Raw genomic sequence first — 25002 nt, 5'->3', positions numbered from 1 at the left:
GACAGCGCTTGATTGGAGCCAATTTCATCCTACAACAGGACAATGACCCTAAACACACCTCCAAATTGTGCAAGAACTATTTAGAGCAGAAGCAGGCAGCTGGTATTCTATCGGTAATGGAGTGGCCAGCGCAGTCACCAGATCTGAACCCCATTGAGCTGTTGTGGGAGCAGCTTGACCGTATGGTACGCAAGAAGTGCCCATCCAACCAATCCAACTTGTGGGAGCTGCTTCTGGAAGCGTGGGGTGCAATTTCTCCAGATTACCTCAACAAATTAACAGCTAGAATGCCAAAGGTCTGCAATGCTGTAATTGCTGCAAATGGAGGATTCTTTGACGAAAGCAAAGTTTGATGTAAAAAAGATCTTATTTCAAATACAAATCATTATTTCTAACCTTGTCAATGTCTTGACTCCATTTTCTATTCATTTCACAACGTATGGTGGTGAATAAGTGTGACTTTTCAGGAAAACACCAAATTGTTTGGGTGACCCCAAACTTTTGAACGGTAGTGTATATACTGCTCAAAAAAAAAATAAAGGGAACACTAAAATAACACATCCTAGATCTGACTTACCAAAAACTTATCAATGGAAATCAAATTTATCAACCCATGGAGGTCTGGATTTGGAGTCACACTCAAAATCAAAGTGGAAAACCACATTACAAGCCAATACAACTTTGATGTAATGTCCTTAAAACAAGTCAAAATGAGGCTCAGTAGTGTGTGTGGCCTCCACGTGCCTGTATGACCTCCCTACAACGCCTGGGCATGCTCCTGATGAGGTGGCGGATGGTCTCCTGAGGGATCTCCTTCCAGACCTGGACTAAGGCATCCGCCAACTCCTGGACAGTCTGTGGTGCAACGTGGCGTTGGTGGATGGAGCGAGACATGATGTCCCAGATGTGCTCAATTGGATTCAGGTCTGGGGAATGGGCGGGCCAGTCCATAGCATCAATGCCTTCCTCTTGCAGGAACTGCTGACACACTCCAGCCACATGAGGTCTAGCATTGTCTTGCATTAGGAGGAACCCAGGGCCAACCGCACCAGCATATGGTCTCACAAGGCGTCTGAGGATCTCATCTTGGTACCTAATGGCAGTCAGGCTACCTCTGGCGAGCACATGGAGGGCTATGCGGCCCCCCAAAGAAATGCCACCCCACACCATTACTGACCCACCGACAAATCGGTCAGGCTGGAGGATTTTGCAGGCAGCAGAACGTTCTCCACGGCGTCTCCAGACTCTGTCACGTCTGTCACATGTGCTCAGTGTGAACCTGCTTTCATCTGTGAAGAGCAGTGGCAAATTTGCCAATCTTGGTGTTCTCTGGCAAATGCCAAACGTCCTGCACGGTGTTGGGCTGTAAGCACAACCCCCACCTGTGGACGTCGGGCCCTCATACCACCCTCATGGAGTGTATTTCTGACAGTTTGAGCAGACACATGCACATTTGTGGCCTGCTGGAGGTCATTTTGCAGGGCTCTGGCACTGCTCCTCCTGCTCCTCCTTGCACAAAGGTGGAGGTAGCGGTCCTGCTGCTGGGTTGTTGGCCTCCTCCACGTCTCCTGATGTACTGGCCTGTCTCCTGGTAGCACCTCCATGCTCTGGACACTACGCAGACAGACACAGCAAACCTTCTTGCCACAGCTCGCATTGATGTGCCATCCTGGATGAGCTGCATTACCTGAGCCACTTGTGAGGGTTGTAGGCTCCGTCTCATGCTACCACTAGAGTGAAAGCAACGCCAGCATTCAAAAGTGACCAAAACATCAGCCAGGAAGCATAGGAACTGAGAAGTGGTCTGTGGTCACCACCTGCAGAACCACTTCTTGATTGGGGGCGTCTTGCTATTTGCCTGTAATTTCCACCTGTTGTCTATTCCATTTGCACAACAGCATGTGAAATTGAATGTCAATCAGTGTTGCTTCCTAAGTTCACAGGAGTGTGATTGACTTGGAGTTACATTGTGTTGTTTAAGTGTTCCCTTTATTTTTTTGAGCAGTGTATATATCTTAACATTTTCTGGTACCAGCTGACACCCTTAGTTTATTTTTGTCTTTGGGAAGAGATTGTTAGGGGACCTCCCCCTAAAACAGTGGTGTGGGACCAGAGTGTTTTGGCAGATTGATATGGACAGCGAAAAACACGCGAAATGCGACTTTTTGTAAACAGGATCCAAGCCACATTTGGAGGTGGTTTGAATACAATTTCTACAGATGGATCTCCATAGTTTCATACTGTATAAAACACGTGGTTATACCATATTCTCCATGTTGGCCTATTTGTGTTATTCTCGTCCTTCCAGGCCTCGGAGTCTGGGAGATGTAGCTAATATTTACTGAGATGTTTTCTGAACTACTCATTGGTACACTGGGAACAGAGGTTGCCAGGAAGACGGGAAAGAGGAGTGCTTGTTTTTCTCTGTGTAAGGCCAGTACAGGCTTATATGGCATTTCGGGCTCTACACAATGGAGTGAATAAAACATTTTAAACCTTTACCGATAGACGTTTTTTAATCGATATCACAGAAGGCTACTCTTTTGTGAGAATGTGAAAACATTTGCATGTCAACAATTAATTTGAAATTATTACACTCATTGGTAGGCTACGTTATGTTATAGTCTGTAGGGCATTTAATTAAAAACATTCAAAACACAAACTGACAACCATAACAATTTAATAAAAAATAAATATTTAAACGAAATAAAAATACTAACACACTAGAAATGTTACTTTTTACATTTTCATAGAGATTTTCTTTGTGTAGTAGCCTACCTGAAAAAGAAAACAGTACAAAAGGACATAATTTTACTTAACTACTTCAATTGATCCCTTCCTTACTGCAGTGTTTCCAAAAACAAACAAAGGAAAACACTTTGTGGCAGAGGCTTGTGAGAGTCCTGTGTCACCAAGATGGACACAAATGTGAGCTGTTCAACTGCACAAAGAAAAGAAATGCAATTATATCTGACAAGACCTTGCAATCACATTAAAACAAGAAAACTATAATTATAATTGATATTCTTTAATAGGCATCAATACCAAATGAGTACTGCTTGAGTGTATTGGTTATTGTAGTATTGATCTGCCCATACTTACTGGGCTTGCCTCGTCCCCTTTGCAGCCTGTTACACACTTACTGGTGCGATTTGACATAAACTGATGTTGCCATTTAATCTGTTTTAAGATTAGTTTTCACATTCATTAATTAAACAGATGTAATTCACATTGTATCCAACCCTCCAGAACAGCAGAGAAAGAGAGATACTTCATATTCCAAAGAACAATTTAGATTTCTGACAATTTTATATACCAGACATTTATAGTATACAAAGTCTTGTGTGGATGTGTCTTAATTGCTTAAGGTTTCTGATCAATATTGTTTTTATTTAGGCCTGAATTGACAGTAAAACACATCAAACAGTAGAGGGAGACATTTCATTATTGCATGTACATAGCAGCTGCACACTCAGTCCAACATTTCCTGCTATGTCAAGTCAAGGCTTCTTGGATAATGTTTGAACAAAGAATGACAAACTTTTTAAAAGGTTGCTGGTCCAAATATATTCAGTTGTATCAATAAATATAGATTTTAAACAAGTGTAACCATCCTTAAATACAGAGAAAATGACAAATTACAATATCTGATACAGTAATAACTTGTAGAAAAGAGAAGGCATTGGTCGGTTTGGTTCTACATTGCACTGGCTCCCAGGCATGTCCATTGTGTCAGGTGTGTAACAGCAGTGTTTCCACCAATCAAAACACACTTCCTGTTGAAGCTTGTCATTACAAACACTCTGCCCGTCAGCAGGATGGCATGTCAGCAAAATAAACCCAGCTGTTCGAGTCTCTGTCTGTGGAAACAATATTGATAAATGGGCAGAGGAGACTCTTGATGCTGTCACTGGGTTGGAAATAAATAGTGAGCCACACTGCAGGTGCGGGGTTGGGTCGCCACTGCAGTTACCTGCGAGGGATCTGGCACCTGACAAACACGAGAAAGAACAATGCATTGTCAATGCTGTAAATTGATAGCCGGAGGAGTACATAAATTCGGTCTCCCAAGATTGTGCCATCACCTGTCACATTCTTTCGTTTTTTGTCTCTCCTTTCTCTTCCGTCCTCTCCCTCTTTGTCTTTTCCTACAAGAGGAACCAAATTACCAATTTGTTTTCAACAATCTCAAAACTGATGTTATAACAATATATGCATGTTCTTACCTTTCAACCTTCACAATAGGTTTCCTGATTCTGAGGAGCAAATGTTTCAGTAAATTAGAAAGAACATCCTGGTGCAGTATCATTTAACATTCATTGTAAGTATTTGCCAACACTGTCTCTTAGAAATTACATTTATAAAAAAACTAATTTGTTTTACCAAATATGATTTGAGAGAAACATAATTGCTGGGTTATGTTTTTACATTTTTCTTGTAAAGGAAGTACTGCGTTTTTGTACCACACACACAAGTTATATGAAGGAGGTCGGGGTAGATGGTGAACCCGGGGACTGCTGTTCACATCTGTCATGTGGTTAGCTTTAGGTGACAAAGCACATTTTATAAAGTTGGGGAAAGACTGTGGTTTTTGTTAAATGCTAATAAAGTATAAAGTATTTGACTATGACATTTTCAATATTTGACCACAATCTTTCCCCAACCTCTCTAACCAAAAGGATTTTGTTGCATAAACCTAACCATGAAAAACATGAATCATGCCTTAGTTAATATTGTGTTGTCAACAAATGAAATATTATGAGAACCTTTTGCAAATATGTTTGGTGGGAACATTTTGACTCGGCACATCCATTTATTAGAAACGTTTCCTCACAATACTGACAAAAAAATTTAACATTACTTTGCTGTTGTAAATTAGTAGTATATAAACTTAATTTCTAGGAGACAGGGTTGCGTGCTATTGAATTTTTCATATCCCAAATTAGGACTTGTTTTCTTACCTACATTCACATGTCTGATGCTCTACAAACGTCATCTCAACATATTCCTGATCTGGCTCTGATGGCCTGATTTTCAACAGCTGAGGGGTAAAACGAGTTAAGATTATCAATAGAAGCAATCACAGTAAGCAAAGTAATGGATTACACACATATTGCACAGTGTGATTGTTGTACCTGCATTGTGACATTTATGGTGTGGGTGGGATGGCACTCGAGGTTTTCATCCCCGCAGCAACCTGCGCACCTCACCAGTGGCACACAGGAGGGGCTGTAGATGTGCTCCACCTCTGACGGGTACTCCTGAACCACCTCCACCAGCTTCTCAATGGTTCGGCAGAAGCTGCGACCCCACACTTCTTGGAACATCAACACTATGAATGAGAATAGGAGGCTGAGTATGGCCCACTTTGCGGTTGTAAACAAGTTGGCTTCTTATGAGGAATCTTGCTTTGAGAGGACAAATGTATATTTGTTTAAGAACCGTTTTGTTATCTGACCAACTATCTGTCTTTCTACAGTAGATTACTTTCACAGTGAGAGTGCAATCGACATCGATCTTTTTTGAGTTTGTGTTTGTGAAGCTTAATTAGAACTGCCAGAAAAAGATGTAGGCTATCTGTAATTACCTCAATAATCCAACAATGGCAACCCTATACCATGTACACAGAAACATAAACCCAGTTGCGATACGCGAGCGAGTATCCTGTTTTCATTTTGAAGTGAAAATGTTTGTTTAATGTACAGTATGCTTTCCTGTGGGGGTATATGTGTGAAAGTATCCCAGTTGCATAGTCTGTGGGGGGAGGAACAGGGACGACTATGGCCGAACAAACAGAGAAGGAAGAGAAAACAAACACTGGAAACATGGCCATGAACAGAACCCTGCTGAAGCTGGAGCTGAGCTGCCCCACAGGCACCTCTGGGACTGCAGTGACTCCCAGGGTCACCGAATGGAGCCTGACATCACAACAGCTGTTTATAAAAGCAGACAGGCTGGAAGGAGACGGCAGGGGACCCATCTACGGTAGGGAGATGAGGCCACGAACTATAATGTTTTACAGCACAAAGGGACAGTTCATTGGCCAGTTACAGCTCCTTGAGCTGACTGTATGTCTGCTGCTTATCTGCTCTTTTCTGCTACATGTGCTCTGATCCTCTGGCTGCAAGTTCTACAAGTCTTCATTATATTTTTGGCATTATGTGGCATTTATTTATAGTGATGTGAGGGAGGGAGAGGATAATAGGGGGGGAAGGTAAGCAGTTGAGTAATCCCTGCTAGTCCAGACATGCCCTACCATTCTCTAAATTCATATCAAATTAATTGAACTTACATGCAAGATTCAAGAACTTGCATGCAAGATTGAAGAGCTTGGCCATTCAAATTGCTCAACAGTGCATGACAAACACAGTTTGTATGAATACACTTCTTTTCAAAGTTTTTTTTTGTCAGGGCTGGCATCGATTCATTTGGTTTGCATGAGACTCTTGTTTCAACCACATACACTGTAAACTATGGCTTGACAGAACAGTTGGAAGTACTTTAGTTGGAAGTAGTTTACTCTCTTGCTGTAAAATATTAACATTACATCTCCAACACTTACAGAAGATTTCAGAAATAAAACGAGCAGAACGTCCTACCTTGAGTTGTGTTGTTAATGCTTGACAAGGGTAGACTCTGTAAAACAGAAAAAAATGGTTAAAATTGATTGATTATTAATCTAGGTTTGCTGCGACTACATATTAGAGTGTAAAACCCTTATTCCTTTTATTTGAACGTCCGAATGAAATGGTTGGACCGAAACACAGATAATGGCCAACATGGTGGCAGAAGAATTCACACGTTTCACATGCCTCCACCATCCTACTATTTTAATACACACCTTTCAAACGAGAACATATAATACAAAATATCCTGTACATAAAGACAGCATCAGGCTGCTATTAATTACCTATATCAGTCACTAAAGTATAGTTGTCCTCTAGTGGTGACAGCTGGGACTACAGTGAAATAAAGCAGACGATCACACACCTTTTTTTCAGTTTTTCACCCTGCAGTGAAAAAGTCTTTCTGACAAGCAGCAGATCCAGTCTCTCATATATATCACGTTCCTCTGTGTGCCCAACTGTTTAGGTTCAAAACCTGTTTCCTGTGGTGTACAATTCAGCTCTCTATTTATTTTCCCATTGATGGTTTCCCCCTCCGTCTTGATTTTTTCCCATCATCCTATGATAAACAAGAGTGCATTTCTCATCCGCCTGGGAAAACACAAAACCTCTGGTTGACTCCATCTCAGGAAGGGAAATGTACATTTGATAAAATACCCTCAAGCAGAAGAGCTGGACCGGCGGCAGACAACCTGCTTCCGCAATCTCCCCTCATCACTGTTTCTTTCACTGGTCACATTCCAATTCTTATGTAACACACACACCTGAAGACTTTTATACTGTAACACTGTCTGTGTTCACACTGATTTACTGAAAGTGTTGGACCAAAAGTTGTAATGTAATAGCAAACAGACAGACAAGGACTTTCCCAAACGATAGCAATAAGCAATATTGCTTTTTACATCCTCTACCCGTTGCTAAAGTGCATCTACTTCCTGTTATGAACCAAAATGAGTTTGAGGGTGAGGATAGCATCTGTCAGCAAAGTGCTACACTCTGCCGTTTCTTCCAAACAATGTGATTAACGAGGAATGTCCTGCTTTAATGATGATGATGCATTCACACTCACACAAACATTTCAGAGGTTCCTGTAAAACTGTCACTGAGATAAATGGCAGGCAAGTTTGTGTATTCGGGACAGATCTGTCTTATCTGCAACACAATGTACTGTATGACAGACATCATATCAATACACAAGAGCTTCCAGTCAGCCACTCAGTCCTCCTTGTGTTAGGGGATATGTTCAGGCATCTCCCTTTTTTCTCCAAAGTGGCTGGTCATCTGGCCAAAATTTACAGCTGTTTCCTCCGGCAGAGGAATTGTTCTAGAGTGGCGTACATCGAACTGTGTCAGCGAACAGCGCCGCAGGATATAAGCCAGCAGAATCTGCTTCATGCGCAGCATGGAAAAGTCACAATTCAGTTTAAGTTATTGTTAAAAGTCACTCCCACTCTCTGGGAAATTGATTCCTTTTTTCATCCTCTCTAGCAATACCAGGCAGACAAACTAAATCCTTTTTCCAGTGTTAATTGGCACATGATCTGCTCTCTCTCTTCATGTCTATGGGTCTTCATGAGGCTGCTCCACATCACAAGGGCTTTTTGGCTCTGGTCTCAGTTGCTTGTTCAGAATGTGGTGAGGTGTGGAGAATTTCTCTGACCTTGGCCATGGGTTAAGCCTTGACATGGTGAGGAAGCATCTTTGGAGCCTCCTGTGGTTGAGAACAGAGAATTGAGCTGCCGACAAGATGCCAGATTATAGAAGGCTGCCTGTAGATCCTCACGTAGCCATTCCATCCTTCTTGTGCACTTACAGTATGACTGAGTGATCAATGGTGACAAAGAGGTAATTCATCTCTGGTGGAAAGGGAGAACTGCTTTGCATCAATAAATGTGTATAAATGTGTCTAATAAATCCCAGAAGCAGGATTGCTTTCTGAGTAGTTCCCTCAAAAGTCTCTTTTACTTCATTCCCAAATGAGCTTTTTCAGGGAGTTTTTTAAATGTCCTCAGAGGGTCTAACATTGCAGTATGATATTTTTATTTATTGTTTTCATAAAGTGGGTGTTAAGACCTTTGAAGCTAGCTGTGATTAAGGGCTATACAAATAAACATGACTTGACTTGACCTGACTATAAATACTTCAACTCTTGGCTAGTAACGGAATACCTCTACTTTGTGCCCTCTACATTGTAGGTACAACATCTGGGCTTTGGTAAATACAACAATGGGAAATCATTTAAAAAGCCACATGCCAGTTCTAACTAAAAACAACACCAACAAAACAAAAACATTCCTTTATACCATCACACAGAAAGAAAAATTTCTCCACTGTGCTGAGTTCTACAAGCTTACACAAAATATATTGAAGCTGGTGGCAGATTAAACATCAAGGGCTAGGTAATGCACAAAAGAACAGCCACAAAAGCAGCCGTGGAAGGAAATAAAAACATCTATGACTGATCCATTGCAGCTAGAGGTTGATTTTATCTCAATTTCTTTGAAAAATCTATATGACATACATTTACATAGGAAAAAATGGAGTGGGTGCTAGAGTACGAAGGAGCTGGATGAGTGATATGGCACTGGAGTTAAAAAGTGGGCAGCACACAGAAGTTTCCCTGATCTCTTTCAAAGCTGGAATGAGATGAATCACTGGCCTGCAACTAACATTATTAAATATTGGATGGGTTATATTTTTTTAATAAATTACATAATCATTAAAATGTCATAAACATAAAAAATGCCCAAAGTGGTACATTCACATTGCTCATTACTCTGACCAACAGCATAAAACTTAATTGGAAAATATTGCAATTAAGCATTACTGTAACTGGCAATTATCATTTTAACTTGAAACTTAAATGATTCCAAGATTAGTTAATTGTCTAATCTCTTCAGTACTAGCCTTCTTGTTGGATAATTAACACAGTGGATATGTAATCATGGTCATGCTCCTACAGCCCACTCTGGTCACTGTCCCATGGTTGTACAATTTTTTTTCAGCTCCTGACATCTGGTTCTCAGAGACCTTTTGCTAAGCAGTGCAGTGTATCTCGTGCCTTTGACCAGATTGCTTTGCAGAGTGAGAGGCAGTTAGTCTGAGTAAGAGAGGTTAGATTAAAACATCTATAACAGTCATGGCAGTAATGAAACTGTCGACGTGCTTGATTGCAAAGCCGCTTTAAAAACTAGTCTCCTATGTTTCTGAAGTCTTGAGTGAAAGTTTGTAAGCTGCTGTTTGAGAGTTTGCTACATCCTCGGGGTCAGATCATAGGACCTGTTGTGTCCCTGGGCTCCTGCTGTCAGCCCACAGAGGCTCCGGGCCTCATTACTCTCCACTCCCACACAGCTGAACTGCATCATCTTTAACCTCTTTGCTTAACACCATCTGTCAGAGGAAGGGCAGCATGCGTAGGGTGCAAAAACAAAACATGATGGGGACCCAGCATAATGGTCTTAAAAGATTTTTCAACTTTGAGAGTCAAGCTGGAGGGTGGAGGGGTACAATTCAACAGCAGGTACTGTGGGTAATAGCCAAAAAGATCTGGACACCAGCCACCGTTTTCCACTGCGTGTTTCCTAAAGAGAAATGGTGATGCCTTACAGATGATGGAAAAGAAAGGAATTGCTGATTGGTTCTTTGCCAGTTTAGCCTAAATTAATAGGACAAGTTCTTGTAACTGCAAAAATTATGCAGAACTAGATTTGGTCATCTGGGTTTCTCTTCTCTTTTGGATTGCAAAAAATGACATTAAGGGTAAGTCATGTTTTGATTCCAAATAGAAACGAATTTTAAAGAAGCCCAGTAATCTTGATGACACACATTCATTTCATTGTACGGGGGGAGGAATGCAAAAAAAGTACTCAAAAATATTATTAGACATGCACTAGTACAAAATGCAATGGTTGTTGCATGACAACGTAAGTTTTTCATTAATATATTGTTAATATATCCATAGTAAACATGGAGTATCATAAAATATGGTCATTTAGGTTGGAGGTGTTACATCATACTCTCCAACTGACAAATGAGGAACTGTGGTTGAAAATGCCAAAATGTTCAGATTATTCTGTTCAAAACTGAGTGAAATGTGCTTGTGTTTTCACTTATCCCAATCAACATCATATTAGTCCAGCAGTTCACCATAATTTCATAAGAACTTCCCTATAATTGCAGTAGTTGGAACTGGAGAGAGGTTTCAGTTTCAAATCCTCTATTAGAGGAAAAAAAATTTATGAACATGTAAAACCATGAACATCTGACTACCAGTTAGCGCACAAACATTTGTGGAGTAGTAAAAAGTGTAAACTGATGTTGCTACACTATAGATAGTGTCTTCTAACAAGGCTCCTTCATCATCTTTGACAAATTAAAACTGATCACTTTCAAGTTAAGTCAACTGACTGAGGATTGTAATAGGCAATGACCTTCAACAGAATCAATAGCAACGGGAAACTGAAACGTGAAATATGGACACATTTTATAGTTTAAAGGTAATCAGGAGTGCTCTGGTACTTGGTTTTCGGAAACCCCTTCTTCAGTTATTCATGACTCTGGAAAACAAGGATCCCAGCTTGATTGGGCACCATGCCATTATTAACATTGCTTTCCAAAAAGGTCTACTTTCAAACTTAACCATTTTTAGTAAGGGTGACAGTGTGGATAAACAGACCATGGATGAGATGCAGGCTTGTGATTTGATAATCTCTGTCAACTAAATCTGCACTTGAACAGAGTCTGGTGATTTGGGGGATGCATGCAGAAGGGATGTTTAACGTGTTTAAAAAGCAAAGCTGGCAAACATCCCAGCCATGACCCAAGCCAATATAGCACCTGCATCTCCAGCTCAATGAAAACAAGCTCTTGGTCTGTCTGTGAAGACAAGACCACACAGCACACAGGGCACTAAAGCAGAACAAGTGAATACAAACACTGAGACAGCTAGATGAGTGAGAAACAGAGCTACCTCCCTGCCTCACTGATCATCCTCATCCATCCTTTATCAAGAACCAGATTCCACATCATCAACACCATGACCGTGACATTAATTCTCACAGGCCTTTTACAGGGCCTGCAGGTCACTGTATCTATTCTACACCACTACAAAAGAAAGCCAGGTTCTCTTTGGTGTACACGCGGTGGGTGAACATACAATGACACCTGTGCCATTGCAGGTCTGACAGTCTCCAGCTGGGTCTCTAGGGTGGTCAGGTCAGGGCTTGTGATCATAGAGCACTACCAAAAACACCAAGAGAGCATGTGGTAAATGTGCCACAACAATTTCTCAAGTTCTGTGGGTATATGGAGCCTTTGAAATGCAGAGTTATTTCACAGATTAGAAAACTTAGGGGTGTCACACAGATTCAAAGCTTCAATGTAGCATAAATAAACTAATGTGTGAGCTTGATTTGAAAGTTCAATATGATAACAATAAATAAAACTATTCCTATTTTGTGTTTCCTTATAGTTCAATTAGCTTTCCTGCTGAGAGTTAGATGAGAAGGCTGATGATACCACTTCCATATCTACTTCATCTGTAGACAGCAGGTGGTAATCGTAGCTTAACTTAGTTTAACTTAGTTTAGCATAAAACTGGAAACAGGGGGAAACAATTAGCGTGGCTCAGTCCAAAGGTGACAAAATCCACCCGGCACCTCTAAATCTCACTAACTGACATGTTATATCCTGTTTGTTAAATCCAAACAAAAATGGGAGTGCAATAATGACAACATATGGTTTTATGGGGTTTTATGTGCCGTCCCTTTGGCTGGGAGCAGTTACTTCCTGGAGTCTCCGCTGGTTTCCTGGCCTCACAGTGAACAAGGATCACGGAAGTCACTGCACCTGGCTAAGAAAGTTTGGCACTTTACCTCTTTTTTAAGATAAAGATAATTACATCATTTAATATTATTAATTTGTCTTCTGCAGTCAGTTCGGACACATTACAAGCAAGCAATGTTTTCTTGGAGTAGTTGTCTAAATTTTGAAAAAAAACAAAAACACAGGGTCATGTGACAAGGGAGAGGTAAGGGTCCATTTAAATGTTGATTTAGATAAACACAATTTCCCCAGTATAGGTCCATTAATGCATGCACAAATGTCCCCCTGAAGACACACACAAACACACACAACTGTATAAACCATGCACCCTGTTTGCAAACATACACACACATGCACACACACACACACACACACACACACACACACACACACACACAGCACAGGTCTTGAGATAAGACTGACCGGTGGTAATTGTGGTCTCTATTACAGTAAACGCTGTTCTCCCTGTGTAAACCACACTAAATTACATCCAGATGGGAGATTAAAGCCTTCTGAGCAGACGGCTGCCCCCGAGCACCACCGCTCCTCCTCCTCCGCAGAAGGAAGAAGAAATCCATATTTCCTGATTGTAGCCCTCCCTTGGGCCAGGGCTTTACAACTAGAGAGTAATACCACAACAACGCAAATACTGTAAGAGCCCATTCAGTCAGCAGGTCACTGCATGGCCCAGTATGCAGACATCTGAATTAGAAAGATGTGCCAGACACACAGACAGAAGGGAGAACATTAATGTCTGATTGTGGATAACTCAGCTGCATCTTAACAAAAACTTCGACACTTCGATTCTGAGAAATGAAACCTACACATTTTTTATTGTTGATATATTTAGTTGTATTGAAACTGGAAATGTGATGCCGTGCCATCTACACTTGGCTAGTTATGAACAAGAATAAGGACAAATCTCCATGAACAGACACATGTGGGCGACACAGATGGTCACACTCAAGTATTGTTTTGCTGCTGGTGATGACGTAAAGGAAACACCTGTGTAATGTCACGTGCTCAAACACACAGATACAAGAGAAAAAGTTGAGGCTCACTCCCTTCTTTGTTTTTTGCTCAAAGACATCAGGAGCATGCTTCACTGGTGATGTGGTGATGAGTCTATCTGCAAAGTCAAATGAGTTAGGCAAGATATTTTTCCTATATTTGGTTTTTATCATTTCATCCTAGAAAAATACTGTATTTTTAAAACAGACAAAGAATTTCATAATCTCATACCAAAGAGGCTTATAATTCTTATCCTTCACTGATTTTCTTAATATAACAGAACTATCTTTTAGAGCTGAATCCTGAGATGTGCAGCAGTCCACGTCGACAGCACTTAAGGTGTTTCTCCCTGGAAACGCTGACTGTGTCAGTCAGGTTTGGTTGTGTTGATGCAAGATTTCACCTGCATTTGTATGCCCACAATTACTATGACAATAAAGAAGGTGTAATGCACACAGATCCTCCCGGTGTTTTTTTTTAACAAGGTGGGGAAAATGTCAAATGGGCAGGAGACAACAGGCACTGATGATTTTGGCAAAGCTCTTTCAATCTGCTGAATGAATCACAGGCAAAATCTATACAGTGATATTCAGTGTTGTAGTGTAAACACAGACACAAAAACACAATCTGTACATGCTGTATGTGGATTATATGCACAGGAAGAACCAATAATACACCGAACAGGAGAATAGAGAGTGTCAAGGAATGTGAACAAAATTACCGGTGGACAGCAGTTATATTATATTTCTCCATTTCACTGCCTTAGTGACTGGGTGACCAAGAGGCCACCATTGTTTGAAAGGGAAACCCAGGTGCTTCCACCATCTATCAAGAGCCATATATGTAAGGGACCAGGAGAGTTACAAAAGAATGATCTGTACATATCAACAGAAAGACCACAGTTATTGAGACTACATGAATTCTATCAGTCGTATCAGCAATTATGATGCTGCCATATATATATATATATAATTTTAACAGTAACTCCAATCATGGCATGCTACAGTATGTATATGTTACCAGCTTTGCACATGTTGGTAAATTAAAGCCTAGTAGTAGTAATGGCTTATTCATGGCTCATTTATAAACTACTGGTACTGTTAACACACATAGTGATTAAAGTCCTTACTACATCAGCAATGTCTCTTTTCACGTCACTCCACTTCCTGTCTGTACACTGTCACTGCCCAATAAAGGCCACTCACCCCCTATCCCCAATGAAAAAAAAAACCCTCTTAGGTTTACATGGTAATAAACTACTGACTTATGCAGCTGTATGTCTAGGGGGTCTGAGAGGTCACAGGCCAAAAATGGTTGGGTTGCTACAATGTACTATTATAAGAATCTTACAACCTCAAGTCAATATGAAGACATGAATAAAAAACAGCATCCAGGGGACACAAAAAAGCCATCTGCTTTGTTTCATCAGACATACTGAAATGATAAAAAGTGACCACACACACACACACACACACACACACACACACACACACATACACTGAGCTATGCTGTAAATCCATGGTACTAAACCGGAATCATGAAGCACAACTGAAGTCAACCCCACCCTCGCTTGGCCATTCCAAGTTTCATAGTAGACATGATTGACTGCATGAGTCACAAGGCTGCTGACGGCATGTCACAGCTGCGTCAGTGATGAGAAATCATCATTATCAATTAGTGGAACATATTCATGGGGAGAGAATCCCAAAGACGGACACTTATAAATGGCATTCCCAACCACATGGCCAATGTTTGCTTTTTCCACTTTGGTACACCAGTCTGACAGTTTACTGTGGGAGCTGGCAGGACAGACACCTTCCATAAGAGTCTCATTTTGTCACTCTGGCTTGAAAAGGACTGCTGGCACGTCGCTAGTCTGCTAAAAATGTGAGACATTTATTTCCTTATGCGTATTTAGGGCTAAATCTGGTGCGTCTTTGCACTAAAGCATCACTCACTTTCTGTTTTAAGCTGATCTTTCATCATAAAACAATGGCAACTGAAGGGTTAGAGATGGATCTCAGAAACAACAAGCACAGTTCCTCTCAGAATTGTATTGTTTACATTTGCTGTCAGTCTTATGGGCAGTAGAGGGCCATTTAACCTGCTACATGTTGAGGGACCTGGATTTTGTCACTCCTATTTTGACTGAGCAGCCCATGAGCTGATTATGAGGATTAGTGGAGATCCCATGCCTCTCCCACTCACTCTCAACTCAGCAACAGCTGCAAAGTCTCCAGCTAGAGAATCTGGTGGGACATGGTACTTCAACTTCTATATGTGGACTGCAGCCTGGCAAAAGGGAAACTGCAGTAGGTAGCAGCAGCATATGCAGTGTGACAGTGGCAGTGAATGGATGCCTGGCCTGGTTTTGTATTAAACAGGAGAGCCATCAGATATAGCTGCCAGCCATCCGCCACCTTGGAAGGAAATCAGAGCCTGAGCTTTAGTTGGCCCAAGTCCTGCTGTCCTGTGGCACATCCTCTTACAAGTGTTTCTACCCAAGTTTTGAATGAGTTCTCACTCCAGTTTCAGCTCTGTCCTTTTCTGGCACATTTTTATTATAAGACTAAAAGGTCAGGCAACAGAGAACAGAACCGCTTTGTGCTAATCTACTGCTATTCTGACATTGATATGACTGGCCTGAAATTAAGTTTCAATAGATTTTTTGCACACACACACACACACACACACACACACACACACACACACACACACACTCATCTTTATCATTGTAATTATTCACACTGCAGGTACCCTTAAAAATGGAGATTTGTGCTGGGATAAAACAAGACAGGACTGAAAGGGTGCAAATGAAAAGAAGAGAAATGGAGACTGCAAACTTTCTTGCCAGTTTTACCTGATACACTGCCAACACTTTCAGTCTGTCAGACTGAAGCGGCTTGCTAACTCGCCAGGATCTGTTACTTATACAGCTGCAAAGTTTGAACACTAGAGGCTTTGCCTTTCAAAATGTTATTGTTGATTCCTATTTTAAAGAGTTTTCAATCAGGTGTTTGCTTGATGGAAATCTACATTGCAAAGAAAAGAAAAAAAGGCCTCACCATACAGGGCTGGGAATAATAATCCATGCCTGTGAAACTGGGCTTTAAAGTATAATGCGGCTCTAATTATAAGCTTAGTATGCTTCTCCAAATGAAAGAGTGAGTCACTTGGCATCATGTGTTCCACAGGCAGAGTGATGCAGTTTGTCACGTTCCATCTTATGAATGAACTGTGCACGATGGCGCTCATTCAAAGCCATATGGACAATGGCTTATTATCACTTCATCAACAGGCTTCTGCTGACTCAACCATTTTGTACTGGTGCCAGACTAACATATCTAACAATAGGCTCATTATTTTATATTCGATTAAAATTTGCATTATTACTTAAGTAGACCCAAATAATCAAACTGGACTGTGGAAATATTTACTTGATGAGTCTAACGTTGAGTGAAATTACTTCTGGCTGAGAATTAAGTTTAACTGCAGTTTAATGTCCTACCTGTGCAGGTGAGAGCAGCAGATGAAGCGCCACCGCAGTCTGGATGACAAAACACAGTTTCATTTCGCGATGTCTGCGAGTGGAGAGGGGGTGACGGCTCCCGATGCTCACAATGAAACAATCCAACAAAAGTTCAAAACTACTCAGAAAAGAAAAAAAAAATAGATGCTGACCGGGAATTTCCAAGTCATCTACTCCCGGTTTAGTAATGCTGAGAATGAGTGCAGTCACGTAGCTCCGCTGCCGCGTGTAACCTGATGATGTAGATTGTGCTAACTAATGAATAAGGCCCCAGAGGCGAACTGGAGGTGCTGGAACAATGATGTCAAAAACGAAAATCATTTTATATCACATTTGAAACCAACTGAATCAAAGCACAAAGCCTTAAACGACCATAATGCATGCAGTTTGGAATAGTGGCAGCCAGTTTTGACAAAGCACATTCCGTGCAGAAAGTAAAAACGGAGCTTGCGTCTAAAATCGTCAACCAAAATGCATGAAGTTGCACCAACAGTTTTTCAGTCGTGCTCTGAGCTCCCGTCGGCAGAAAAACACACTTGCCTCTAATTGCCCCACACTACCTTTTCACATACTGGCTATTAAAATCTCCTCCCCTTCTCTCTCTCTGCTCTGCTTTTTCTGCCTTCTCAGTACTCACTGATGAGATTTTTTCGCGCTTCCCCTTTAAGTTTGTAATGTAATTTATGCGATGCTGTACATGGTTATTACAGAGATTGTGATGCTACTGCTGATGCTTTATTCCTGAATTCTAGACTATACATGGCAGGTGATTTACACCACAGAGTATATACACAGACTCGCTGAGAAACCTCTTTTAAGTACTCAAGGCTTTGTGTGAGAGCTATTCAGACAGGGTAAACATTTAGAGATCTTTTTCACTGGTGACACGGATGGTATACTCATTGCTGGCCCAGGCTCCAGGATGCACAGAGATTTTCCTCTGAGGGTTAAGTATTTAGTTAAGTTTGCAGAGGCAGAATGGGAGATTCCATTGCTGTTGACACATAGAGTTAATCTTGTGTGGGACTTCTGTTTGGAGAAACCCTGGAACGAAAGGATTCCTTGTGGGCTTCCACACATTCCTTAACAGTGCTGAATAGCTCCTCTGCCTCCTGCCATTGTACAGACCACACTCAGGAGTGTGTTGTTTCTAAACATCTCAGACACTTTAAGCAGAGTGAGACATCCCCCCAATGCCATCAGCCCAGGCAGATCATCAGTAAGCGCAAACAGTCAGGGATTGTGAAAGACATTTCCTCTAATTATGCTGGGCAATATCACAGTAGTCATCTCCTAAATTGTATCTCTACATGGCAGTGATGGGTGCTCTTCAAAATTCAGGGAGAGGACAGAATGAAAGCAAAGCAAACTGTGATTCTTCAGGGAACTGGACTCTGCAATTATTCTGTTTTAGCCTTGCCTTTCTAGCTGTGCTATCATTGTCTGGGTGGTGAAAGTTTTCTTTTACAACAGTATCAATCTTCTTTTTCTGTCCGTCTATTTGTCCATCTTATTGTGCCAGTATTGCAAGTGCAGATGGTCCAAAGATTAAAGCCATTTTCTGCCTTCTAAGTGGTGAAATTGACCAACCATAAGCAAAAGTAAAGCTACTGTATATTGACATAGTCCAAGTGATTGCCATGTTTTGTTTCAAATATTTTAAGAGCTAAGCAGTGGCACAGACTTTGTTTGCTCAGAGGACAGAGCCAGACTCTTACAGCCGTCTCGCCATCTGCTCAGTGATCTATCTGGTGTTTTTAAAGGTTCACTGGCTGATAGGGCCTAACAAGATCACACAAATTGTTTGCACTCTAAATACACGCTGACAAGACAAGCAAACCTGGCTCTAGTGATAGCTTATTCCAGGGGAGATGGATCTCTGTGCTGCCACATCATGAAACAACCTTGAGGTCCTCGTTGCTTTAGCTATAACCACAAAGAATGGTAGCGTCAACCAAGTGTCATCCCTGCTTAGATTCAATGTCCGCCTTTTCAAAGATTTATTAAAACAAGATACTATCTATTTAAGTGATGCCTCTTTAATGAAATCATTATCTAAATGAGAAATATAGGTTCCAGTTTCAAGCCTACTCTGCAGATAGATGGGTGATCAGGGATGAAAAACATGATGTTTCTTCATGAATATTAAGAAGGTCTGAAATCTTTAACTTACCCAGAAATTAAACATAAAGATAAAAATGCCAATTAAACTCTTTTTGGGTATTGTTATAAGGCTACACAATTGAGGGAAAGTCCGCTGGTCGAATAAATGAGTACCTCACCTTCTGCAGTGTCATGTCATGTGAAGACGAAATGTGTGGCTCTCAGGAACTGAAGTGCCAAAGTAAGCAGATTTCCCTTTTGCTGTTGACCCCTCATTTTCCCAGATTGCTGTGTAAAAGGTAAACAGATGAACGACATTAATGATGTCCATTCATCATTGTTGCGGCAGCTTTGGTTTCCTCCACAGTGGGGCCTCGAAGGGGAAGGTGGAGAGCTAGAGAGCCCCTTACTTTGAAGGATATCACTAACAATAGTTAGAGCCCTACAGGGAGACCAAAGGTTCTTAAAGTCACTGTAATTCTTGACTATTTATTCTTCATCTATGCATCATCTTTTTTAAATTTTAACGATGTAGCTCAAAACCTTGACTGTTGCTGAATTCATATTTTAAATACTAAAACAAATATAAGAATATAAGAATGAACATGAACTGGAGGATTCTGGGAGATGATGTAATATCATTTTACTCATGTTGGACCCATAGACAGTATATCACCGGACAAAGCCACTCCGCTGATTTGAATGGAGAGCAGTGAAGCCAGTTTTGGACCAATAAAATACTACTACAGGGCTACTTCCTGTTGGCACCACCATCTACTGCGCATGATCACGCAGAATAACTGGGGTTTAATGATGTAATTCTGGTAGCTGCACCAACAAAAAGTCTTATGTCTCAGTGTCTGTCTCGGATCGTCACTGATTGATCAGTCCACCTACGAGGCTCATCTGCCAAACACCAACGCAGCATCACTGATGGCCGAATAGGCTTTTTTTGATTGCTAAGAGTTTATAATCTAAGCAACACGGTTATGTCTCTCATGTGCGATGGGGTATCACAGGGTTTTGACGTCAATTTTGGGCCTACATGGATCCCTCCATGCAGGCTTTGGTCGGCTCCACTGTCCGATCTCTGGCTTACCCCCTTGGTTGGACCACCTGGACAGCACGCCCAAACAGGATGTATTCAACATCCAGACCCTTTCTTCCTTTCATTAGACATGACAAACCATGAATCTTTTCCTCCTTCCCCAACTGTATTATTGTGAAGACAGTTATATTTGGAATAACTGGTGAATGGGAAGTGCTCCAGCCATGAGTAAAAAGCTGCTTACTGTTGCCTAAGGTGATTAGCATTATATGACAACAAGTTATTTCATTTAGAACATGTCAAATCCTGTTTACACTTCCATGCAACATTGACATATTTCTGTCTCAAGGTTGTCAGGTGTCATCCTGTTTTCATGCCCAGTCGGTTCATGTGTGAGCATTGTTACATCTGTAGGAAGCCAGTCCACAATTCACAGACAATTGGAAGTTATTTTAGTCTGAAGGTATCATGAATCAGTCCTTGCAGATATCTCCACGTACCATTTAACTTTATGCAGCTGTGTCTTGGACATCAAAATGTCAGTTGGCTGTGGTAACCACAGGCTAAGTGAGGATTAAATTCCCGATGTCACAAGAAAATATTGCTAAGTTAATTCTTTTTAATTTGAGGGGCAATTACAGAAAACCATATGGCATTGAATCAATGCTGAACAAAAGCATCCAGTGGGAGAAATGCTTGTGGAAAACTTCTGACACTGTATTTCATTTTGGGAAATGTACTTATTTGCTTTTGTTCCTCATCTAGATTTAGAAGATTGATCCCATTCTTATGTCTCTGTGTTGGAGCCAGAGGTGGAGCTGAGGTGGCTAGCTTAACCTAGCATAGTATAATGACTGGATCCAAGGGGAAACACCTCACCTGGCTATGTCCGAAGTTCAAAAACCCTCCTACCGGAACCACTCAGCTTAGGAAGTAAGAACAGAAATGTTAAAATGGCGAGTATGGCCAGTAGCGCGATGCAGCTGCAGTATTTACGACACAAATGTTCTGCACTGTTGGATTAGCTGTTCAAAAAAATCTAAACGTCTTACAACCACTAAATCCACAAATGTCAGTATGTGTGCTGATTAAACAAGCAAGATATGTGTTCCTGAGTTTTAGAGGTGTTGGTAGGCTGATTTTTGAACTTGGGAGAGAGCCGGGCTAGCCCTTATCCCCTTCCTCCAGTTTTTAAACTAAGCTATGCTAATCGCCTGCAGGCTGCCGTCTCATACTACTCACTTTCAGCAAGAAAGTCTTCCTTCCATCAATTGTCAACCACTTATCCTGCATACAGGGTTGCGGGGGCAAGACAGTCTATTTGTCAAAATGTCAAACTATTCCTTTAATAGAGGGATGAAAATCAAGTTGTTCTTAAAACAACAATTACAATTATTAAATCCAGCACCTATGAAGTAATGTTTATTCCATCCATCCATCATCAACCGCTTATCCTGCGTACAGGGACCCAGTTGACATCGGGCGAAAGGCAGGGTACACCCTGGACAGGTCGCCAGTCCATCGCGGGGTCACACATAGACAAACACCCAGTCACACTCACACCTAAGTACAATTTAGGGTCAGTTATTAACCTAGGCTGCATGTCATTGGACGGTGGGAGGAAGCACCCAGAGAGAACCCACGCAGACACAGGGAGCACATGCAAACTCCACATAGAAAGGCCGGGGCAACCGGAACCCGCGACCTCCTTGCTGTGAGGTGACAGTGCTAACCACTGCACCACCGTGCTGCCCAAGTAATGTGTATTTTCTTTTCTAATTAACAGAAAGACAGGCTCAAGTTTGGTAACATCCACGTAACATATGCAACAGATGTGGTCTAAGGTTCTCTGTGTCTGTCCATGACGACGACCTGGAGCACAGCAGCAGCAGTGCTCTGAAAGGAAACTTGGGTGTTTGTCTAAGATAAAATGTCATCACCTCAACAAGCTAAGAGGCCTGCAGTTGGTAATATAGAAAAAGGAAAAACAGCAATGAGAGTGAGTTATCACGGCTTGTGTCACTGCAAGTTGTAAAAGCTGTTAGCTTTATAAATGAAGAGCAAGCGGTGCAAGCTGTGCGGAAGTGGTCCTGCAGTCAGAGAGCAGGTTATAACTCAGGCCTGTGGTGATACTCTAAACTCCATTAAGAGGTCCCACATGTGGAGCACATTCACGAGTTCATGGGTTGACGCTGTTGGTGGTGGTGCAGCCTGTGCCACTAAACAGATAAATGAGATATTCTTAACACTGCTCGCATATTAAAACATTATCTTCAAATTATATGTCCAAAATTATGTAAAATGTACTGAACACCTCTGCAAGCTCCAGCAGGTGTACTGCAGCAAGCTTTAGATTAGTCTGTAAACATACCTCCTTGTACTCAGAGGCTAATGGAATATACCTTTAAATGTTGCACTGAGATCAAATGGCAGCGAGATTAGATTTATTTCTATAAGTGCAAAATTTACATAAACATGAACTCAATCAGGCAGCGAGATTTACCGGATTGCAATCTGAGTGTTGCTGTTTATTTTTTCAGGGTATACATTGTTTTTTAAAACCTCACATTAGTTTATCCTCCCTCAGGGGTTATGTATAAAATGTTTCTTTGGAAAACACACACACCAGCCACAGTCATAAAGTAAACCTGTGTAAACTGACAGTAGCCGTGTAACGCTGTGCAATTACTGTAAAGATGGCATTAAAACACTAAGCTCAAATAAATGTTTCTGTAGCTGCATATGAACTGAAGAACGTGTTGTAATGCTTGACTATGTAATGCTGCTGCCCACAGTTACAATCAAATAATATTCAAACACTAATTGCTTTCTTTAAAGAATAGAATGACATTTTGGGAAATATGTTTATTTGCTTTCTTGCCGAGAGTTAGAGAGAGAGTTTCTTGCCTGTACGGTAAATAGGCTATGTAGCTGGAGCTAGCTTGCTTAGCAACAAGACTTGAAACAGGGGGAAACAGCTAGCCTGGTTCTGTCTATAGGTAACAGTCTGTCAGTGCCTCTAGCTCAATAAATAATGTGTTATATCTTGTTTGTTTAATCTGTTCAGAAACCGAAGTGTGAAACACAACTGTGTGCCGTTTTCCCAACATGTCAAACAATTCCCCTAATAATTGAATACATGCTTGGGTCCTGACTGAAATGATTAGTGGGATCAACAACACACCAATGCGAGAAAGCTGGAATGACTCACAATTCTCAAATAATTATAACCCACAGAGTCAATTTTTTTTAAAGGCAGTGACTTCGAGGTATGGAGGTGACCAATTGACCGCTAAGAGGAAAAGTACAGAAGTAGGCCGTGGCCTGAGCAAGTGTTAGGTGAAGTTCGTCTGTGCGCAAGTGTTTATACAAACTGCAGCCAAGTAAAATTGTGCACGGAGATTTATTTATGTGTAGAGAAGTACATTTGCTGAAATAGCTATAGCTTGTAGAACAAGGAACAAGAAAATGGGAGCAGGGCAGGGAGAGGGTGGGTGGAGGTCAAAGTGCTAGGGAAAGTTAATAACTTGAAAAAATAAATAATACAGCCGACTGGTGGGAATTTGGCAGCAGTGCCATTTATAATCATCAGTTAATTCACTTTTCAAGAAAATGTCCGCACTGCTTCGTGGCTACTGTGCATTTGCAGACTTGAAGATTCTCAAGACAATGCTTTTAAGTGTCTGGTCCTGCTAGGGAGATGGTGGAGACAACCAATCCCAGATGGCGCTGTACCCAGAGGGGACAGATAAATGAGGACCACCAGGGTGGATAAAACAGCCGTTCAGTTCGGTGTCTCTGAAGGATGAACATGCATTGTATTAAGTTAATGCAAATGCAATGGATAAAGAGAGGATTGACCAGTGCATCTTAAGTGATATTCTCTTTCTCTGTGACAAAAATCAGTATGACTTTCCATTTGTAAAGGAAACGTTTTCAGTTACGTTGGCTGAAGCTTAACTTTTCCATTACCCTAAAAAAGAAAATAAGCAAATAAATATACAAGTTCCATCATGGTGATGCTGGGGTTGTGAGAAAGGAGGAGCCTGTCTGCCCTGGAGTTAGATTATTTTCTTGCTCTGCAGTTTCTGATGTCAGCTATACTGCACAAGAACAAACCCTCATCTAGTCTGTATCCCTCGAATATTTGGAAATGATTGAAGATAATTACTGACCTACAACATTGGGTTCTTTAGTGAATAAATTTAAATGATTTTAAAACTGGATTCCATATCCAAATATAAGCTGATAACTGAAATGGTGTTGCCCTATGAGTCTGTCAAGCTCTTAGATTACACCATAATTCCATTAAATTTCTATAGTGCATTTGCAGAGATTTCAGTAATTCAGCATGCTTAGCTGAAGGATCTGTAGCAAAGCTGACACTATTTTCTTTAGAAACCAACTGTGAGGTCCTTCCAAGATGTGTCTCTGATGAAGAACAGGACATCCATCCTGTCTGTAAGACTGTGACATCCCAGGAATATTAAGTGTGATTACAGGCATGATTGCTTTCAGACTATACGAAACTGTTACCAATCGCGAATGCTTTTTTTTCTCCTCGATGATCGGCTTGGAAAATTATTGAAAGCTGGTGTTTGACAATTCTAGCAGTAAGATCAACAAAGGCAGAATGCCGGCCTCGCCTGGGTGTTCGGGAGCAGATCTGGAATTGAAAGGGTTGGGGGAGTTAGAAGGTGTTGTGATAAGCTTTGAACCATAGTGGAACGATCTGGTGTTGAATGAACACAGACCACTAACTGACTCCCAGCCCTGAAGAAGTGAAAATGTGCAGTGCTAATCAGGAGAAAATAAACACAGCAGCACCCCCGGGAATCATGGTAACAAGAGGAATGACGATG

General features: G+C 41.2%; 1 protein-coding gene across 1 annotated transcript; it reads right to left on the bottom strand.

Moving 5' to 3' along the window:
- Window positions 1-3012: 3012 nt before the first annotated feature.
- pgfb (placental growth factor b) lies at window positions 3013-17556 on the bottom strand. Its single transcript, XM_046062854.1, has 7 exons — window positions 16969-17556; window positions 6600-6636; window positions 5136-5332; window positions 4962-5041; window positions 4227-4256; window positions 4086-4148; window positions 3013-3991 (listed from the first exon to the last, which is right to left on the bottom strand). Exons 1-7 carry the CDS (start codon window positions 17029-17031, stop codon window positions 3970-3972), a joined length of 492 nt encoding a protein of 163 aa, XP_045918810.1. The 5' UTR covers window positions 17032-17556; the 3' UTR covers window positions 3013-3969.
- Window positions 17557-25002: the final 7446 nt, after the last annotated feature.

Source organism: Micropterus dolomieu, linkage group LG11, assembly GCF_021292245.1.
Source record: "Micropterus dolomieu isolate WLL.071019.BEF.003 ecotype Adirondacks linkage group LG11, ASM2129224v1, whole genome shotgun sequence".
Classification (NCBI taxonomy): domain Eukaryota; kingdom Metazoa; phylum Chordata; class Actinopteri; order Centrarchiformes; family Centrarchidae; genus Micropterus; species Micropterus dolomieu.
Note: the sequence above shows the minus strand (reverse complement) of the source record. Positions and strands in the feature narration are given on the sequence as shown.

Excerpts from the sequence above, each read along its gene's own strand:
- pgfb (XM_046062854.1), bottom strand. The coding sequence starts at position 17,031 with ATGAAACTGTGTTTTGTCATCCAGACTGCGGTGGCGCTTCATCTGCTG. Across the intron at positions 6,637-16,968 it reads TGCTGCTCTCACCTGCACAG|AGTCTACCCTTGTCAAGCAT; the intron begins GTAGGACATTAA and ends TCTGTTTTACAG. Across the intron at positions 3,992-4,085 it reads AAAACGAAAGAATGTGACAG|GTGCCAGATCCCTCGCAGGT; the intron begins GTGATGGCACAA and ends CGTGTTTGTCAG.